General features: G+C 46.4%; 1 protein-coding gene across 3 annotated transcripts in view; it reads left to right on the top strand.

The window, feature by feature from the left end:
- LOC147893899 (uncharacterized) overlaps positions 1-17671 on the top strand; it is an 86613-nt gene that overhangs the window by 57211 nt on the left and 11731 nt on the right. For all 3 annotated transcript variants that reach the window (XM_087385920.1, XM_087385919.1, XM_087385921.1), the window contains exon 4: positions 3979-4100. In XM_087385920.1, the coding sequence (XP_087242046.1) occupies positions 3979-4100 (122 nt within the window). The remainder of the gene's footprint in view (positions 1-3978; positions 4101-17671) is intronic.

Below are 17671 nucleotides of genomic sequence, written 5' to 3'. Positions count from 1 at the left end.
TGAGGATTGCTGTTCCCACATACATCATAGTGGATAACAAAAGCCTGACCAACATTCCATTACCCATAGCAGGGTTTGCTATACCTGCCCCAATACCTTGCATACCAAGCATGCTTACAAGAGCTCCCATAGTGCCATGCATTCCACTTTGCATCCCTGGCTCCATGGCAGTGTTTTCATAACTCTCTGCATTCCGGCATGGATACCCCCAAGCATAATCCCTTGCATACCTTGCATTCCAGGCTGAAAACCAACAAGGTGATTTCCAAGCATTCCTTGGCCATTCCCAACTTGGCCAGCCATGGCTCGAAACACTGAACCACTACCAAAATATCCTGGATGCAACGTGGGGTGCTTGCTGTCCCTGATTTGCATGCTGAAAACCATTGCCTTGGCCTTGCAAATCAACACCAAGACTATGAATAAACTGTTGCATTGGAGTCTGGAGCACCTTGTCCATTTGGCATAGTTATTGGTTGTCCATTCAATGGCATAGGTCAATAAGGCTGCCTATCAGCATTCTGATCATCATCAACACAAGCTCTTTCAAACAAAGATTGTCCATCTTGAGAGGACTCCTGTCCCCTATCCCAATCTTCGTCACTATGTGACATACTTGCTGAATTCTCCTTGCTGCAATTCGCTGCAATTCAATTACAGCAAGCAATACTTGGACGTGAGACACCCACAAACTCACCTCCTTAAAGAAGATGGTGATATCTCCTCACCAAATCAACCACGGACTCACCTCCTTGAGGAAGTTAGTGATTGTCATGACGAGAAATGATTATTTAGTTAATTAATAGTCATTAGAAACTTATTATTGTTAGGCGCCAATTTGATGGTGCGGTTATACATTTGTATTTATGATCGATCAAGCGGTGTAAATAGTACCGCCAAAACTATGTAACATTGGCCATTAGTAATAAAGATGTGCACACACGTGTCTAGGTCCTAGGGGCAATAGGAAAGGGAAAGGGTGCATTAGAGTGCATTGAATGGTAGGTGCATGGGTCATAGGATAAGGGTAGGTGTAAATGGGAAGATGGAACTTGAGTGATCTCAAGGGACATTAATGAAAGGGTATCACCCTTTCATTGTGAATCTCACCAGTCTCTCTACCACATTGCATTCATTTGCCATCTCTTTCCCACCTTGCATGTAGGTCGAAATAGAAACAAGTACTCTCACGAGGGCGCTCTTCCCCATTGGAGGGCCAATTGGCATTCAAATTCTGCATGCATTGCACACATTTGCATTCTCAAAAAGTTTGGTTTTTCACAGTGATGTCTTGGCGACGGAACCATGAAACCGGCCTTCAATAAATTAAAGGGCAGTAAAACTAACAAGTACCCAGCCAACACTGTTACATTAACAATTCAGTAAATATACAACTAGCAGATTGGAATCTAGAGTGCCGCTGCACCAAGACGAAGACTCGGAATGGCCCCAAACCTTGACACCCCTTTCGGTATTTCTTTAATTAAGTGAGAGACCCAGAATTCCAGGCTACATAAAGGATACACTCTTTCTTACATCTGGGGCATTCCACATCCCATTAGGCATCCGCACACCTTGCATAGCCTTAACTGTTCATTGCTCTCACTAAACATGGCAGTAAGCATCCATCTCTATTCCAGATTGATTGCACTCAGCCTGGAATTGTTATTAGCAGCCCACTCAGCCACTCAGTTCCCCACAGCTGTCACTAGTGCCCAACTAGCCATCCATCTGCTCAGTGTAGAGAAAGAAAGCATACATAAGTAGGACTGCCATGACAAATAGTCTCTCACCCTATGGGTCGCACAAATCCTGATACCTCAACTTGTTTCCCAAAAGATAACTGGCATCACAACACAACAAACAATATGGTAGTCATACAAGTACCACCCCTCTGGCATTAATGACATTACACAGCCCATTAGGCACCCATGGCCAAAGCATAATCTTTGCTGCAAATAACTCTCACCAAGAATGGCAGAAAGGCATCCATTTCAGTTCCACAACAGTAGAACTCAGCTAAGGATTGTTCCTAGCAACCACTATTGGGTCACACAGTCTCCCTTAGCTGCCTCCAGTACCCTCTTGACCTCTTACCTGCCCAGAGCTCAGTTAGAGAAGCATAAATACCCAACTAGCATCCAAGCAAGCCTTGATAAGGATCAGGAGTATCCACAAAGCATTCTCCAGAACAATACCAGCATCAAAATGACCGACCAGCTCTTCCAAGACAGCTTGCAACCAATCAAAAATAACTCTTCGTGGCCAGACCAGCTCTTGACCCAAAATGCAGCTTAGTAACCCGCCTTTGTGACCACCGAGGGTCCCAGGCCAATACTCAATGAAAAGGCTCGCTTTAGCGACTAGCCGGGCTCTCCCGAGTTAGCCCAAAGCCTCCACGGAATCCTTGACGATAAGCTGAGCTCCCCTTTAGCAACCTGCAATCTAAGGACAGAGAACCAGAGCCTGCGAGCAAGCCGACTAGCTCCCACAAGGTCAGATAGCACCGTCAGACTCAGCCATGCAAGCACGTCGGTACGGGAATCAGCGCAGCCACTCGTACACATGTCCATACGACTGCCAGCAAGGAGCTCTTGATGCACGCCATACGGGATGATTAGCAAAGCCTATGTGCTTCCACTCGTTCACCAGCCAACCCGTGTACAGAGTGTACATCGACCAGCTGACTAGCCTATGGCCGAACCAGAAGCTCAAAAGATCTCCTAGCTAGCACGATCCAAACGCCCAGCCCGTGAGCTCTCGCGTGCGCCGTCAGCCCGTTACTGCTTTGGCCTACCAGCCTTCAGGTCCGTCAACCCGCATGATGACTAGTCCGTCCCTCACCTATTTCCATGTGCGCCCGTTGTCTCTTTTCTTCCTAGTTCTTTACCCCAAGGAACAATTGCTAGGGGTTCTAGCACACCAAGCAACCCATGACCTCACTCCCTGTTTTCCTAGGGTCCTGCCCCCACATGCAGGCCAACATGCATGCGCCAAAAATCACGCCCTCATGACAACTTGCTTCTGTATTTGTGACCTAGGTCGCGGATTTGAAACTTCCTTATCGTGGATTCAAGCTATCCTCACTTCATTCCTGCCTTAAGGTTCAAAGCGGTTGCCAAGTGCGCCTTTTTCATCCATCGAGCCAAATGTCTTGGGGAATTGACACAAGAGAGAGCAAGGATGTGTAAGGAAGGAAAGAGGAGAGAAGGCTGAGGCAAGAGAGAAGGATGGGTAAGGAAGGAAAGGGGAGAGAATGCTGAGGCAAGAGAGAGCAAGGAGGGGAAGGAAAGCAAAGGGGAGAAGAGGGGGAGGGGGGATGTGAGGGAAAGTTGAATGGGGAGATGAAAACAGTGAAGGGGAGAGGATTGGCAAAGAGGAGAAGCCAACAGGGGCAAAGCAATGCCAAGGTATGGGAGGGGCAAGAAGGGCAAATCAGCAAGCTGAGAGCCAGCCCATGGGGGGCGGGAAAGGCTCAGTCTTGTCTAAGACAGCAGGCTGTGTGCTGCCAGGCTTTGGCGAAAAAGGTCAGACAGCAGCCAGGTTGGGTCGAAACCAAAGGGGTACCATAGCTTACAAAGGTGCACCAAGCAACCAACAGTGGGCTGGGTAGGAGTAGAAGGAAGGGGAAGGATGGAAGGGGTTGCACTAGTAGGAGCATGAGGAGCAGGTTCTAGTAGACCTGGACTGTGCACTTTGTAGTTCCTAACCTCAATTTCCAAAAGGACAAATACAAATTTGGCAAAGAATGGGTTCTATTGTTGAAACTTGAGCAAATGGAGGATAATAGTGGAAATCAATACCATTGCATGTATTCTATCACATTTTGTAGTGCTGGAAATGCAGTGATTTTCTTTAACTTGCAGATCTTTCATTTATCACATGTGAACCCTTTATCATGTTTAAAAATTTATTTACATGTTCTTTTGCGCTCAGAAAGATATTCTGTGGATTTGGTCTAATTTATGGTCAGTACAGGCTCTCTCTTTCGACAACTTTTGGTGGGTCACCGGTTGCTGCCCGCTCCCCATTTTGCCTCCTTTTGGCAAATGTAAATACATTGATGGCACAGTTTTTATTTGTCTTTCTTAGTGGTGCAGGTTAGTGATTTTGCAGCTCCATTCATTTGTGGACAAGTACAATTATAAGACAACTAAATGTTAAATCTTCTAATTTTTGGCATGAATGTTTCTTTCCCTCTTGAACTTCTACTGTTGTTTCAACAACAAAGACAACATTTCGTAGTGCTATAATGCTAAAGAAATAAAAATCCAAGCTTGACATGTATGTGTCTCAAATTTGAGCACACACGTGCGCTTGCACGCTCACACACACATAAATTCCACTCAATGGATCCAATGCTACAAAGACATCCAATAGCCATCTTGAAACTTGATAAAGGTCTCCACTATAAGGACATGTACTATCCATTTAATACTTGCTAAAGCTCCCCAAGCATATCTACAGTTCAACATTGGCCATATCTAGTAACTCCATATTTCTGGTATCCCTTAATGTATACAAGGAAGCACTGTGAATATTTATCATAGCTTGAATGCAAGGAAATGGTCTTTGTCAAATGTTGTTATTCCTTGAAATGAGGGTTGGCATACAAATAGCGCTTATCAACCCATCACTTTCGGATGTTTTTCAGTTTTTTTGTTGGTTTCTCTCTTTTTCAATTGAATTTGAGAACCCGTTTTTCTATTCAGGTCCAAGAAAATGACGTCCCATGATGAGTTTTTGTCATGTTTGTGTACTTCGATGTTGAAATGTTCACTTGACTTTGAAAGTGTAGCTTTCAGTGTTTGGTGAAGACAAAACTGAATTCTGGTCAAGGATGATCAAGGTATTGCCATAACTGCCAAGTAAAACATCAATAAAATTCTTAGATTTGTTTAGTTGGAGTCTTGACTTATTATCTAGATAGAGCTCTGGTCTCTATCTTTTATGTATTGTACAAGATCCCAACTCGAGGAGTCTTCCTTTCAAGGTATTTTGGAGGAAGGTTGGATGCAAGCCATTATGCCCAACCTAAAGCTCCCTTTTAAAATGGTTTTGGAGCAGCTAAAGGACAAAGACAATTCTGTTTCACTCTTCTTGAAGAACACGTTTCTAGTAGGAGGGGATCCCCCCATGTTATCTTTTAGGTGAGCAAAGGTAGCACAAGGGTTCACTTTGTCTATTATGGTTGTGACATAGGTTCCTCACTGTTCTTGAGAAATGTGAGAGCCAATCTGTATTTTTGTTTACCATTCAAGCAATTATAATGAGCCTTGGGAATATAATTACCAGGGTGGTTTGTAAGAGCACATTAATCCATCTCAAGGATTGGTGGCACTTTGCTACATCCATGAAAGGTCAAGCTTATGCAAGCAATTGCATTTTGAGTCCTTGCACGTATGCAAGAGATGATCCATGTGGTCAGAATTTTAGGAAGCATCTGGTATATTACAAGGAAAGAAAAGATTACGTTGGCCCCTTAGAAGAATTGCTGTTAATTTGGAAGATTTTGACTTTGTGGCATTATTATTGCTGTTAATTTGGAAGATTTTGACTTTGGATATAATATTTAGGCTTTAGGCGAGTTGTGTTCTATAGAACCTTCCTGAAAGGGCCATCTTTGCATGATTGGTTGAGCTTGCATCTTAAAATGTTGGGGCTTGTGACTCTCTCTTCTAGGAAGCCGAAGACTATGCATGAATCCATATTTCTAGCAATTTTGACTCAATAACAAAGGACTAGAAAGTTTTAGAGCCGTACACATAAAAAGTGTGAGCGTCTTAAGGACGTGTTACTCTGATGTGTATCTTCTTGCAACAGTCCTACATTATTTGATGGGTTACTTCTATACTTTCATTTCCATCATTTTATTATATTTTGATGCATATGCTTTTGTGCGAGCTCTTTTTGACAAGACTTAGGCCAATAATCAAATTGAACCTGTTGGTAATTTGTAGTAGAATACTCTCAACATAGTTTTCACTATGTTCTACTATATCCAGTGGTGCCTTTTGTAAGGGAAACCACATTTGTAGCGTTCGAAAGCCATCGCCTGTGACATGATGTTGCGCCTTAACCCCTAACTCCCCTATCATGGAACGTATATCTATAGTTTCTATTCTTTCCCACTATTTCCGGTTGCCCAGGCGAGCATCCATAAAGAATGACTGTCTGCACAAGCATGGTGAATAGAAACTTTCTCATTTCCCAATTCCATAGATGTGCCTTCTTGCATTTATTTTGGAAGCTATATAGAGCTTTCAAACCCCCCATAATCCTTCTTTCCACGCATGCATTTCATTTGTAATTGTCCGTGAAAATATTTATATGAGTTGACTGTTTCTAGGGGGTCCCCTCCAAATGTGACATCTGCTCTTTTGCTGCGAGTCCCGATGACCATTACCTTTGTCTTATCTATATTGGCCTGCATCCTCGAGTGTTTGCAGAAATCTCTCAGCGCATCCAGATGTGATTACAGGTCATCTGTTTAGATAACAATTAACAAAGCGTACCCTGCAATCTGAACCCCTTGCTTTGCATTCTCATCCACTCTTCCAACTAATCAATAAAAATACCAAAGAGTTTCGATAGAAAATAGGCTGAAAAAGCCAGCGAATGGGAAAGCTCCAGACACACAAGGCTTATGAATATGGCTCTAGAGGAAGGGTTTCCATTAGATCGGTAGATAAGCAAGATTGTACGGGTCCATAAGGGGGGAGATAGCAAGATGGCAAAGAATTATTGGGACGATCATGGTAAGCGGCCTAATGGGAAAGGTTATATGGCACTATCCTTCAGTAGAAAATCGGCAAATGGGCTGAGGAACAAGGAGTGAAGGCACCATCCTAGGCAGGGTTTCGTCCCAAGAACTCAACAGTTGATCACTGGTTGCCATAAGGGCTGCAATTGAAGGAGTCAAAGGCAAGAAAGAGGCTATCTACTGTTGTTTCATAGATTTCAAGAAAGCCTTCGACACAATGCCCCATAGGAAACACTAAAAAAGCTCAAAGTTCCTCAAGAACTCAGAGAAGCCACATACCAAGTCTATGAGAAGGTACTAGCTGAGTTAGAACAGCCGCTAGTAGATCGTTCATGCTCCAAGGGGAAAGCTGTAATAAGTAGTGACATAGGAGGTTAAACAAGGCTGCTCTCTGTTTCAGCTCCCCAAAGCCCTCAAGCTGCTTGCTTCTGAGATATATCCTTTTTTGTGCCTTACTACATCTTCCCTTGCTTTTAGTGAAACATTTTTGAGCTGTTGACAGCAGCATATTTGTTATGTATTTGCTCATTTCTTAACACATTGAAGGTATTTTCCCTTGTGCCATTGCCGCCTCTATCTCCTTTTCATAAATATGCATTTTTTTGTAGTCCATTCTTAGCCTGGGATGTGCATTAATATTGTTTTTCACAGCATTGCTTGTCCCCATTATGCCTATAGACATTGCTCTATGGTGTGACTCAAGAGACGACTCCTCGATCTTGGTGTATGTGAGTTTGTGGTCACATAATCAACCACACTCTGTCCGAGCATACGCCCATCTTGATCCCTGATATCCGGGTGCCAAACAAAGGCTGACGTTCGAACTCCTATCTGCATCGGGGCTGAGCACGAATTAGGTGCCTTGCTAATCTCTGCCAGACCCTATGGAGGCTCCTCATCAAGGGGGGGCTGCTGGGTCGGCCTAGGGGTCTTTGAGAAGATCCATTTGTGTGAATGCTGCCACTGCCCCCCAGTACGTGGGGTGTTCTTGAGAAGCCCTCGCTGTAAGAGGAGCTTGCACCTGGGGTGAGGCCGCGCACAACCAACTTGCCCAAGAGGGCTTTGCTCTGTATCTTCGGATCAATGATACCCAAGCCTCCTAATGCCTGCGGCATGATCGCCATTTGCCAAGCAACCCAGCGTGTGAAGAAACCTATGGATCTTGTCCAGGTCATCTACGCACCCAAGGCCTCATAGTAGATAGACAGGGCTCCCTTGACTCTCTATGTACAAGGCCGTGTCATCTGCAAACTCAGAGTCTAGCAGCTCCTCCTCCTATCTGATTGGGAGCCTCAACCCTATGAGGCCCGCTACGTGTGATCTCAAGTAGTAGCCCAGAGTCTTTGCCACAAACAAGAAGAGAAAGGGAGGGAGGGGGCAGCCTTGGCGGACCGAGTGAGAGAGAGGAAAGGCCTCACCCGTGTGTCCACCGATAAGCATCTGGGTAGAGCTTCCCGCATAAAGCGCACAAAATCCTCGGATCCACCTGTCTAAGAAACCCAATGTCCGCATGGTACCCTCCACGAAAGACAACTCCACCCTGTCGTAAGCCTACTGAAAATGCAAGAGGACGGCCAAAGGCTGTGACTCCTCCCTGGACTAATCCAATCCCTCCTAGAACATGAAGATGTTGTCCAGGATGCTACCCTCCTATCTCCCCCTTTCGAGACCAATCAATTTGTGTAAGTGTTGTGGATGGTTGGTCTCCATTGCTAGATGTCTGACCTATCTCCCCCTTTCGGGATCAAAGTATCCACCCCTTGCTTAGGGACTAAGGAAGGGAGCCGGTGTCGAAGATCTCTTGGCAGGCTAGGCGAAAAGGGGCGGAGAGGATCTCCTAGAAGTTTCGGAAGAAGGCCAGAGTCAAGCCATCCTCGCCAGGGCACTTTTGGGTCGGGAGAGCCTTGAGGGCTTCCCAAAGCTCCTCATCTGTGAAAGGCTCCTCCAAACTTCTGCACAAATCTTGCGAGACTACCGTCGGAACGTGGTCCCAAACTAACTCACGGGCCACAAGACAAGTTAGAGTCATCCTCTCTATGCGAAAGAGCTGGCTGTAAAATTCTGTAGTCAGGTCTAAAACCTCCTGCGGATCAGTGTGCATGATGCCCTGTGGATCCCGTAGACATTGCAACTGCGTGCCTGCCGATCGTGGCCCCCAGTGGTCTGAAAGAATTGCTTTGTCATCTAGTCCCCCTGCTGTACCCACCGGGCCTAGGAGGAGTGATAGGAGAACTCAGCTTGCCGAATCTCCGTGTCCTGAAGCTCAAGGTGCGCGCTCTCAAACCTACCACTAAGCCAATGGGATTTTGGGTCTTGCTCCTTGAGCCTCTCTATGGAGGCGAGGTCTCTCCGCAGTGCCTGCTCGCGCTCCTAAAGAGCCCTCCTCCGTCTAAGGGCATGAGCCTGCAACTCCTCACTGCTCCTCTAGATCACGTTGGCCACCCACGGAGCCCAGCTCTCGCAAGGTGCCGTCTCTGACCGTTGCCAAATCTCTGCCATGACCTACTGAATCTACCCATCCTACAGGAGGTCCTCTGGAATGCGGACTCCCTTATGGGGAAGACCTTGGCGGGGCTGCTCTAAGTGGAGTACTGTTGGAGAGTGGTCTGACATCGTTGTGCCTGCTAGAATCCTGGTAGAGCCGCCTCTGTGCAGTGCCCAGTCCCCAACGTAGAAGTGGTCTAGCCTCTCAAGGAGTCCATCATGTCTCTCTGTTCGAAAGAGAAGAGAAGGCTGCCAGGTATCCTGCTGAACTTTGGCTCTCGCCACGGGTCTCTACCACTGATCATGAAGATGAATTGCTCCTAGGTGCTCCGCTCTGTTGCTGGCATATGAGAGAAAGAGGCACCGCCTTGCTTGTCCTCCCCAAACTCCAGGTTGTTGAAGTCTCCTCCAACAATCTAGGAGTCTACATTCGGAAGACATTCTGTCAGCCTCCTCCAAAAGGCCGGACGGTGCTGTCTGCATGCTGGGGCATATACATTTAGGATTCCAATCTTGGACTCTCCCATCCTAACTCCCATCCAAATTACCCGTCTTGGGATAAGCTCGCCCTGATCATAAACCTCTGGTGCCACTGTCTGTGAGACCCCTCCACTCTGTCCTACTACGGGGAACCACACCTCCTGGCCTCTCCTTAGGAGGTGGTGTCGCCGTCTAATGTCCAATGTTGAGAACATATGCTCCTGAATCAAAAGGAAGTCCACTGCTTGCCCTACCACTACCCTCTGTAGCTCCTTCCGAAGGATCAGGTACTGCGGTTGACTACAAGCATGGTCATGGAGCCTGTGCACGTTCCAAATCACTATGGTCCAGCTCATGACGACAGGGATGCAGAAAACAAGGCTCTCTTGTGAGTGGGTGCCTGTTCCAGAAAGACTGTCTTATGTGACTTTGTTGGGGGTTTGGAGGGGGAGTAGTCTATGTTTGTATGTCGGCGTACTAGTAGGGTGGATACCGGCTCAATGCTCGTGCCTACTTCATCATGAAGGAGACTTCCACCCTAAACAACTCCGCACACTTCTGGAGTGGCCAGTAGTATGCTTGATCAACCTTTGCCTAGGGAGAAAGAAAGAAATTTTAATAAAGTCTTCGGAAGACCAATGGGTCTATGAGGCTGTGAAAAACCTGGTACAAATGAGCTGTGAGGGTGGAGCTTCTAAACGAGCATCCACACCAAGGCAGAATGCAAAAAATGCAAAATAGTACAACATAGTCATGTCAGTGCTTGACTACATATCAATCTCAGTAGCGTTGTCATCAACATCATCATCATCATCATCATCAACATCATCATAAGGACATCAAGGTGGGTGAGGCGGCATGAACGCGGTGATAGGGTGTTGTCGGTCGCTCACAGGTGTGGCTCTGTGACGTCTCTTGGTCATAACTCTGCGTCTAACAAGGGCTACAGTAACCCTTGTCGGTCAAGCTCCGACTTTGAACAGAGAGGGAATATCCCCAAGTGTAATATGTGCGTCAACCGTCTGTCTGAGCTGTCGAGTCACTGGCTCTGGGTCACGATCATGTCGAGGTCTCGCCGTGTGGGGGTCCCTGTGGTCTGGCATGAAGAACTCCGTGATGGAGCTCTGTGAGGGGTCTGTCAAGGGAGAGGTCTGCTCTTGTCTCCATGATCGAAGTAGCCTCTCGCAGTGCCTGACTGCCTCATGAATGAAAGCCGCTAGGCATCTTTGGTCTGGATAGGAGAGAAAATGAGACAAAATTCCAGTGCTATCCCTGAAGGGCAGTAGAAGCGCCCTCGAACCTCATAGTAAACAGGGCACCTGAAGATAAAATGCTCCTCCGTCGGCACCTGAAGATGAAATGCTCCTCCGTCTCAACCTCCTGTGTGTCACACAATGTGCATATGTGACTCTCCCTAGGTAGGCCCTCTGCTATGCTGCTCTCGATACGAAGTCTATGTGAAGAGATCCAAAACTGCCCAATAGAGATCCTCAGTGAGTGGGGTAAGTGGATCTGCGTGCATCCTGTTGGGTCAATAACCCCTCCTCTGTAATATGCAAGCAGTGATCCCTGTAGAAGCTGAGCTTCATTGGAAGCTCGCTCGGTCCTACCTAGGTCCGGAATGTGTGTAGCTGTAAGAGATCCTCGCAAATGACTTGGTTGACCTCATGTGGCCGGAGGGGAGAAAACAGAGCTTCCATACTGTACTGGAAGGGAGGGAGTCTATCCATGTGGAGCCCTAGTTGCTCAAACCATCTCTCTGTGCGTGCATACCAGCACCTTTGGTCCCCTCCTGCTGAGAAAGTCATAGAAGAGGACAATGCTAACCATGGCATCCTGTTGCATCCAGAAGTGTAATCCCCATACTCCCTAACTCGGTACAAATATGTGATGACCTGAAAGGCAGCACCTGAGCCTCCAAATGAGAAGCACATCGGGGGGGCAGACCAGAGAGAGAGAAGGATGTCTGAGGGGCTGCCACATGGACAGCAGCACTTGTAGCTGCTCCACACGAGCACACTCTATATCCGACAAGTCTGGCCCAGAACAAGGGCTGCCGTACATCCCCGCTGGGCGGACTAAGGAGTCAAAAAGCAACCCCTTGGTCCGTGGATCCTGAAAGTGCGAGCGGAAGCACTGCCTCTCTAGTATGGCTAATGAAGCGTACCCTTTGCTCAAACGGGCATGCATTGGGGGTCTTATAGTGAAGATGGGTCCGGAGAACTCATGTACCTTGGACATGCCATTTCGATAAAAGGTGTCTTTATCAACTATGAGAAAGTCAGAAAGGTATGTGTGGCCCATTTTGAGAACAATTACCAAGGTGGAATCCTTTCTAGGATTTGTGAACTTCTTTTAGGCTCACATTTGGACTCATGCTAAGATAGCATTATCCCTGTCAGACTAGTCAAAAGGGGTGGAGAAGGGTAAATACAATAAGTATTGACTTAGTGTGTGGACAGAGGAACTTGACACGTTTTTTAAGCAATTAAAACATGCTGTTACAACAGCTCCTATGCTGCAAATAGTCGATCCCAGTAAACCATCTATGTGGTCAATGCATGAAAAGGAATTGTATGCTGTTACTCACACCTTGAAAAATTGGAGTGGCTGTCTACTTTTGTGGTCTATGTTTATAATTCTTCTCTAAAGTACTTCTGCAACTCTTCTGATCTAGGGAGCAGGAAAGCTCAGCAGTGGTCGGAGTTGGACTTGATCCGTTATTAAAAAGGGTTCTACCAACAAGGTAGCCGATGCCTTGAGTGGAATTGGTAGTGTGAATCAACTTTGCAATCACACATAAGACATTGCATGAACGAAACAAATCATTTGAAGCTCTAGAATCAAGAGGATAGAGTTGCTCTAATACCAAATGGAACAGCCTATTGTACAGCAGGGTTGAGATGGCACTATCAGCCTCAGCCTTTGTCTCTTTCTTGTTCACTCTAAGGAGCTTCTTATTTGCCCCCTCTAGGGTGTTCTTTTTCATGCTTGCATGATGTATTTCCGCCTTGGGCTTGCTGTCACGGTTTTGTTCATACTTAATAGAAGTCCTTTTTTCCGCGGGGGGGGGGGAGACAGCCCGTTCTAGGATCTCCTCTATCTCCATGCTAACGTGCAAGCATAGCCCATCATTAGTATACAAACACAAGCACAGGGACACATATGGTGTTGGCTAGTTCGTGAACCCAACCGTAGATTTCTTAGGATCACCCTCGAGCTAGAGGTCAAACAATCTCCGATCATAGTCCATCCTAGGTAAGGCTACATCTACCATACCATGCATCCCCATTGACGCATAGATGTCGTTAAGGAGACACATACTTGGATGGGCTTTCAATGTGGCTGGGTATTCTGGAGAGGCCCACTCCCAAGAATAACCTAATTGAACAATGGCTCTTACTTAAATAGATGTAGGGTGTCTTAGGTGTATGAATCCTAAAACTCCCCTTAGTGTACCAAAGGTACCACGTGTCACCAAGTTGTAAATATTCCAAAGTCAAAGTTCTAGTTGACCCTTTATAATTAGAGAGTCTCTCATTTATTTAATTATGTTCAAAAAGTTATCTTTTATTGGTCAAAGTATTGACTTCTGTCAAAGATACTTAACCGCGGTTAGGAAGACTTGGCTTATGCCAAGAGGGTTAATTGCGGTTAACCAAAGAACCTCTGACTTTGGTCTTGCTGACTTCGGTCAACAAGACTTGCCTTCGGCCAAAGCTTGTTGACTCAGGTCAACCTAGATTATTACCGACTCCGGTCGGAGAGTTCTAGCATTAATTAAGGCATCTTGACCTCTTTGTGTTTCCCCCTCTTGGCTTTACCAAGTCAACTACTTCTTGGAAAGTAACTACAGGCTTCAATTCATCCGTCCTTGTAATTTTCCATTATTTTGCCTTTGCCAAGTCAAAGTCCCTAATTATGGCTAGAAGGGTTGGGTACGGTCAACTGTCGCAGAAATAGTTGCTTTATGTGCACATGTTTTGCTTGGTGGGGACGCCCACAGTGACTAGGATTAGTCCATAGGTTATTATTACATGCAAAGCGCTGACCATTAATGGGTGCCATGGTTGTGAGCTTTAGTTAATGGTTGCAGGTACCAAGAGGGATTGAAGACCCCAGCAATATGGAGCCTAGCAAGTGACCAGGAGGTGTGTGCGTGACCACGTGCTACGAAGACCCAAGAAATTTCCCTTTGAGGCATGTAATTAGACTTAGTTAGAAAATTTGACACTTGGCATGTTGCCAAGAAAGAATGAGCTATAAGCTCTTTGAAAACACGTTCACATACGCATAAAGTTTCAGCCTGTGTGCTGTAGTGTACTTTTATATTCAGAATTCTCCTTTGGGGGGGTCCAGCCCGACATGTTGTCTTGGGCCCTAATGTGTTGCACAGAGAGAGAGAGAGAGAGAGAGAGAGAGAGAGAATTGAGCTACACTGTTTTTATGAAGGATTTTGTGAGCAAAGAAGGTTGCACTCAACTCAAGTCCTAACAGATGGAACCGAGGCGCACAGTTGGCGTGGGAATGAAGCGTGTACCCACGCTTGTGAAATGTGACGAACGAGAGCCTTCCACACCATCACGTATGTTGTGCTGAGTGCTATTCATGGAGGCAGCCCAATTTAAGGCTAGACGAGCCTAACCAGATTGAGAAATTCAGCGCAAGGGGCCTCCTGGTTGATTGTGGCGGTTCTAGAAAGTATGTCTCTGAATCAAACACCGATGGGGAATAATGAAGCATACTGTTTTGCATTTTGGTTTTGCTCATGAGAGTTCACCGTGGGCGAATGCAAGCTGCCAATGGGCTATCATAACGTGGGCCAAAGAATTAATAGCAGGGCACGGGCATTTCCTTTGAATCGTCCATTTCAAAGAGAAGGGGATTCTTCTCCCACAATCAATGCCCCACCTGCTTGTTAAGGCATTGCAAATTGGGACGGAGGAGAAGCAACGCGAGTCTGGAAGAAATTTTGCGCAGGCAGATTGGAGGCGTCGTCCATGCGCAAGCATCATCACACAACAGAGAAAACCAGTGTTGGGTTTACTCTACCAGGCCCTGGTCAGCAGGTGTTGACGTGGCAGCACGTGCAGGTGATGACATGGCATAAGGCGTTGACACATGGCAGACACATGGAGGTGACGTGGTGCTGATGTGGCAGTCAGCCTTGGTCCAGTTAACCCTGGTTAGTTGACCTTGGTTAGAGGTCTAGCTACAACTAACTAGTATGTTCACCTAGCCAGACCAGAGTAACTTAGTCTGGTTAGTTTAACCAGCCAGTTACTCAGTTTACCCCCCCTCTCCCCCTCCCCAACAGAAAAAGAAAAAGAAAAGAAAAGGAAAGAAAAAAAGGGGTTTCACCTGTCAGTTTCTAGTTGTTAGGGGACAGGTTCTACTGTCAGAAATAACACAGAATCAGAGATTTGCTGAAGTAAAGAAAATGCATGCCTTTGAGCAGAGAAAAGAGAAGTCAGATGCATTTTGAGTGTTATCTACAGTAACTAGAAAAGGGAGTCCATGTGAGACCCTTCAGGATCTATCGGATTGGTGATCACTATCAACTAATAGTGATCCCTTACATCGAGTGAGAGAAAGTATTGCAAACTTGTCATGTATTGAGTTCTTGTTGGGCTAGCTTGTGTGCTAGACCCGGTACCTTGTTGCGATGTTTCAGCCTCCTAGCTTTTTGGCTAGCTGCTCCAACAGATTTTTTGGATCTCAGCTGTCCCCATAGCTTTCTTTGATGTGTGCTGCATAGGCTCTGCATCTCAGGAGTACATGATTTTGATATTCTACCTCCCCTTTGGGGTAGATTTTACAGGTTCTTGCCGGGGATCTTGGGTCTTGCCCATCTACCCCTCTCTACCTCGAGATCATGTGAACTAGTTCTGATTTTGCAGATTAGTTGCCTTTTGAATGTTGAAATGTCTTCCCCAAGGTATTTCTGCATTCCGTAGCTGTCCATTTAGTTAATTTCCTGCTTATAAGACTGCATTTTTGTTCTTGGGGTATGCCAGAGTTTCTGTAGCATTTTTTGTGACACAATCACCCTTATTTCATATGCATCTTCGGGTATGTCGGTGGCTGTTATACCCCACGATTCCATCCATTTCGTCCCCTCTTTGTGCCAGCCCATAGTCTGTGTAGCTTCCATTGCCTTGTGTCGTATCTTACTGGTGTCCATCTTCTCAACTTCGTTGAGGTAAGCCATGAATTGACACAAAACTTCTCCTTCTAGAGGTATCATACCAGTTTCAGCCAGTAGGATGGGGTAGGGTGTCTGTGTCTTAACCCCTAACTCCCCTATCTGATGTAGAGTTTCTATTCTTTCCTAGTATATCCTGGATAGCCTCGGGTGCCCAAGCGGGACATCCATAAAGGATGATTGTCTGCACGAGCATGGTGTACAGAAAATTTCTCATTTCCCAATTCCATATATGCTTATTTTGGAAGCTATATAGAGCTTTCAAACCAAGGGGCATTTCATCTTCAGGTGTCCTATTTACTATGAGATCCGAGCACGTTTCTACTGCCTCTTCAAAGATACTTATGGGATGTTGGCTCGTGTCCTCTCCTACCCAGACCAGCAATGCGTGCCACACAGTGTGCATATGCGCTTCTCCCTAGGTAACCGATTTGCTCGGCCGCTCTCGATACAAAGTCTGTGTGAAGAGACCCGGAACTGCCCAAGGGAGATCCTCAGCAAGAGGGGTAGGTGAATCTGCGTGTATCTTGGTGGATCAATGAATCCCTCCGTTGTGATATGTAAGAAGTGATCTCTGTAGAAGCCCAGCTTCACTGGAAGATCACTCGGGCCCAACCAAGTCCGGAATGTGTGTAGTTGTAGTAGATCCTCGTCCAGGAGACCGATACGCACAGCACCCCTTGACAGGCGCAGTGTCCCATCATCGGCTATGCACTGGCCAGGGCAACATGACATACGGAGGATTCCGCTCCGCTCCAGTCCTTTTCTTTTCATTGTTACATCCAGATGTATTTGATTATGTATGATCAGACTTAGGATTCAGCATGGGTGATGATGCTCGTTTCAGTAGCTCCACCCTTACTGTGATTTGTATCAGGTTTTCTTTCAGTCTCATAGACCCATCGGTCTTCCGAAGACTCTGATAAAATTTCTTTCTTTCTTTCTTTCTTTCACGGATAACCTGGTTGACCTCGTGTGATAGGAGGGGAGAGAAAGGAGCATCCATGCTGTACTGGAAAGGGGGGAGTCTGTCCATGTGGAGCCCTAGTTCTGCAAACCATCTCTTTGTGCATGCATACCAACACCTCTGATCTCCCCCTGCTGCAAGTGCCATAGAAGAGGACAGTGCTAGCCATGTTATCCTGCTACGCTCGGATGTGTAATCCCCATACTCCCTGACTCAGTACAGATATGTAGTGACCTGAAATGCCGCATCTAGCTGTAATGGGGGTGACCCAAACTCCGCCCGAATGATCTGGTGAGGGACGGATGGCTTACCACGGATCATCCGTGATAACATGAGAACCTGTAGCCGCTCCACCTTGGCCCACTCTGTATCCGACAAATCTAGCCCCCAACATGGGTTGCCATACATCCCTGTAGGACGGACTAAGGAGTCAAAAAGCAACCCTTTGGTCCGTGGATCCTGAAAATGAGAGTGGAAGCACTGTCTCTCAAGTCTAGCCAATGAAGCATATCCTCTGCTCAAGTGCGTCTGCATCGCGGGTTTCATGGTGAAGGTGGGTCCGGAAAAGACGACCCCCAGACAAGTGTGTGATGAAACTACCTCAACAGGGGACCCCTCAAAAGTGAAATGCTCATTGCGCATGACGACTCGGAATTGAAGATCATAACCTTGGTTTTACCCAAGTTGACCTTCAAATCATGAGACTCATAAAAGAACTGTAGTGTGTCAAGGTGTCTCTGGAGCCCCTCTGCTGAGGACGATAAGAGAGCCA

This window comes from Dipteris shenzhenensis, chromosome 15 (assembly GCF_047967505.1).
Source record: "Dipteris shenzhenensis isolate YYH24624 ecotype China chromosome 15, Dip_SZ_1.0, whole genome shotgun sequence".
NCBI lineage: Eukaryota > Viridiplantae > Streptophyta > Polypodiopsida > Gleicheniales > Dipteridaceae > Dipteris > Dipteris shenzhenensis.
This window is presented reverse-complemented; position numbering and strand designations above follow the sequence as displayed.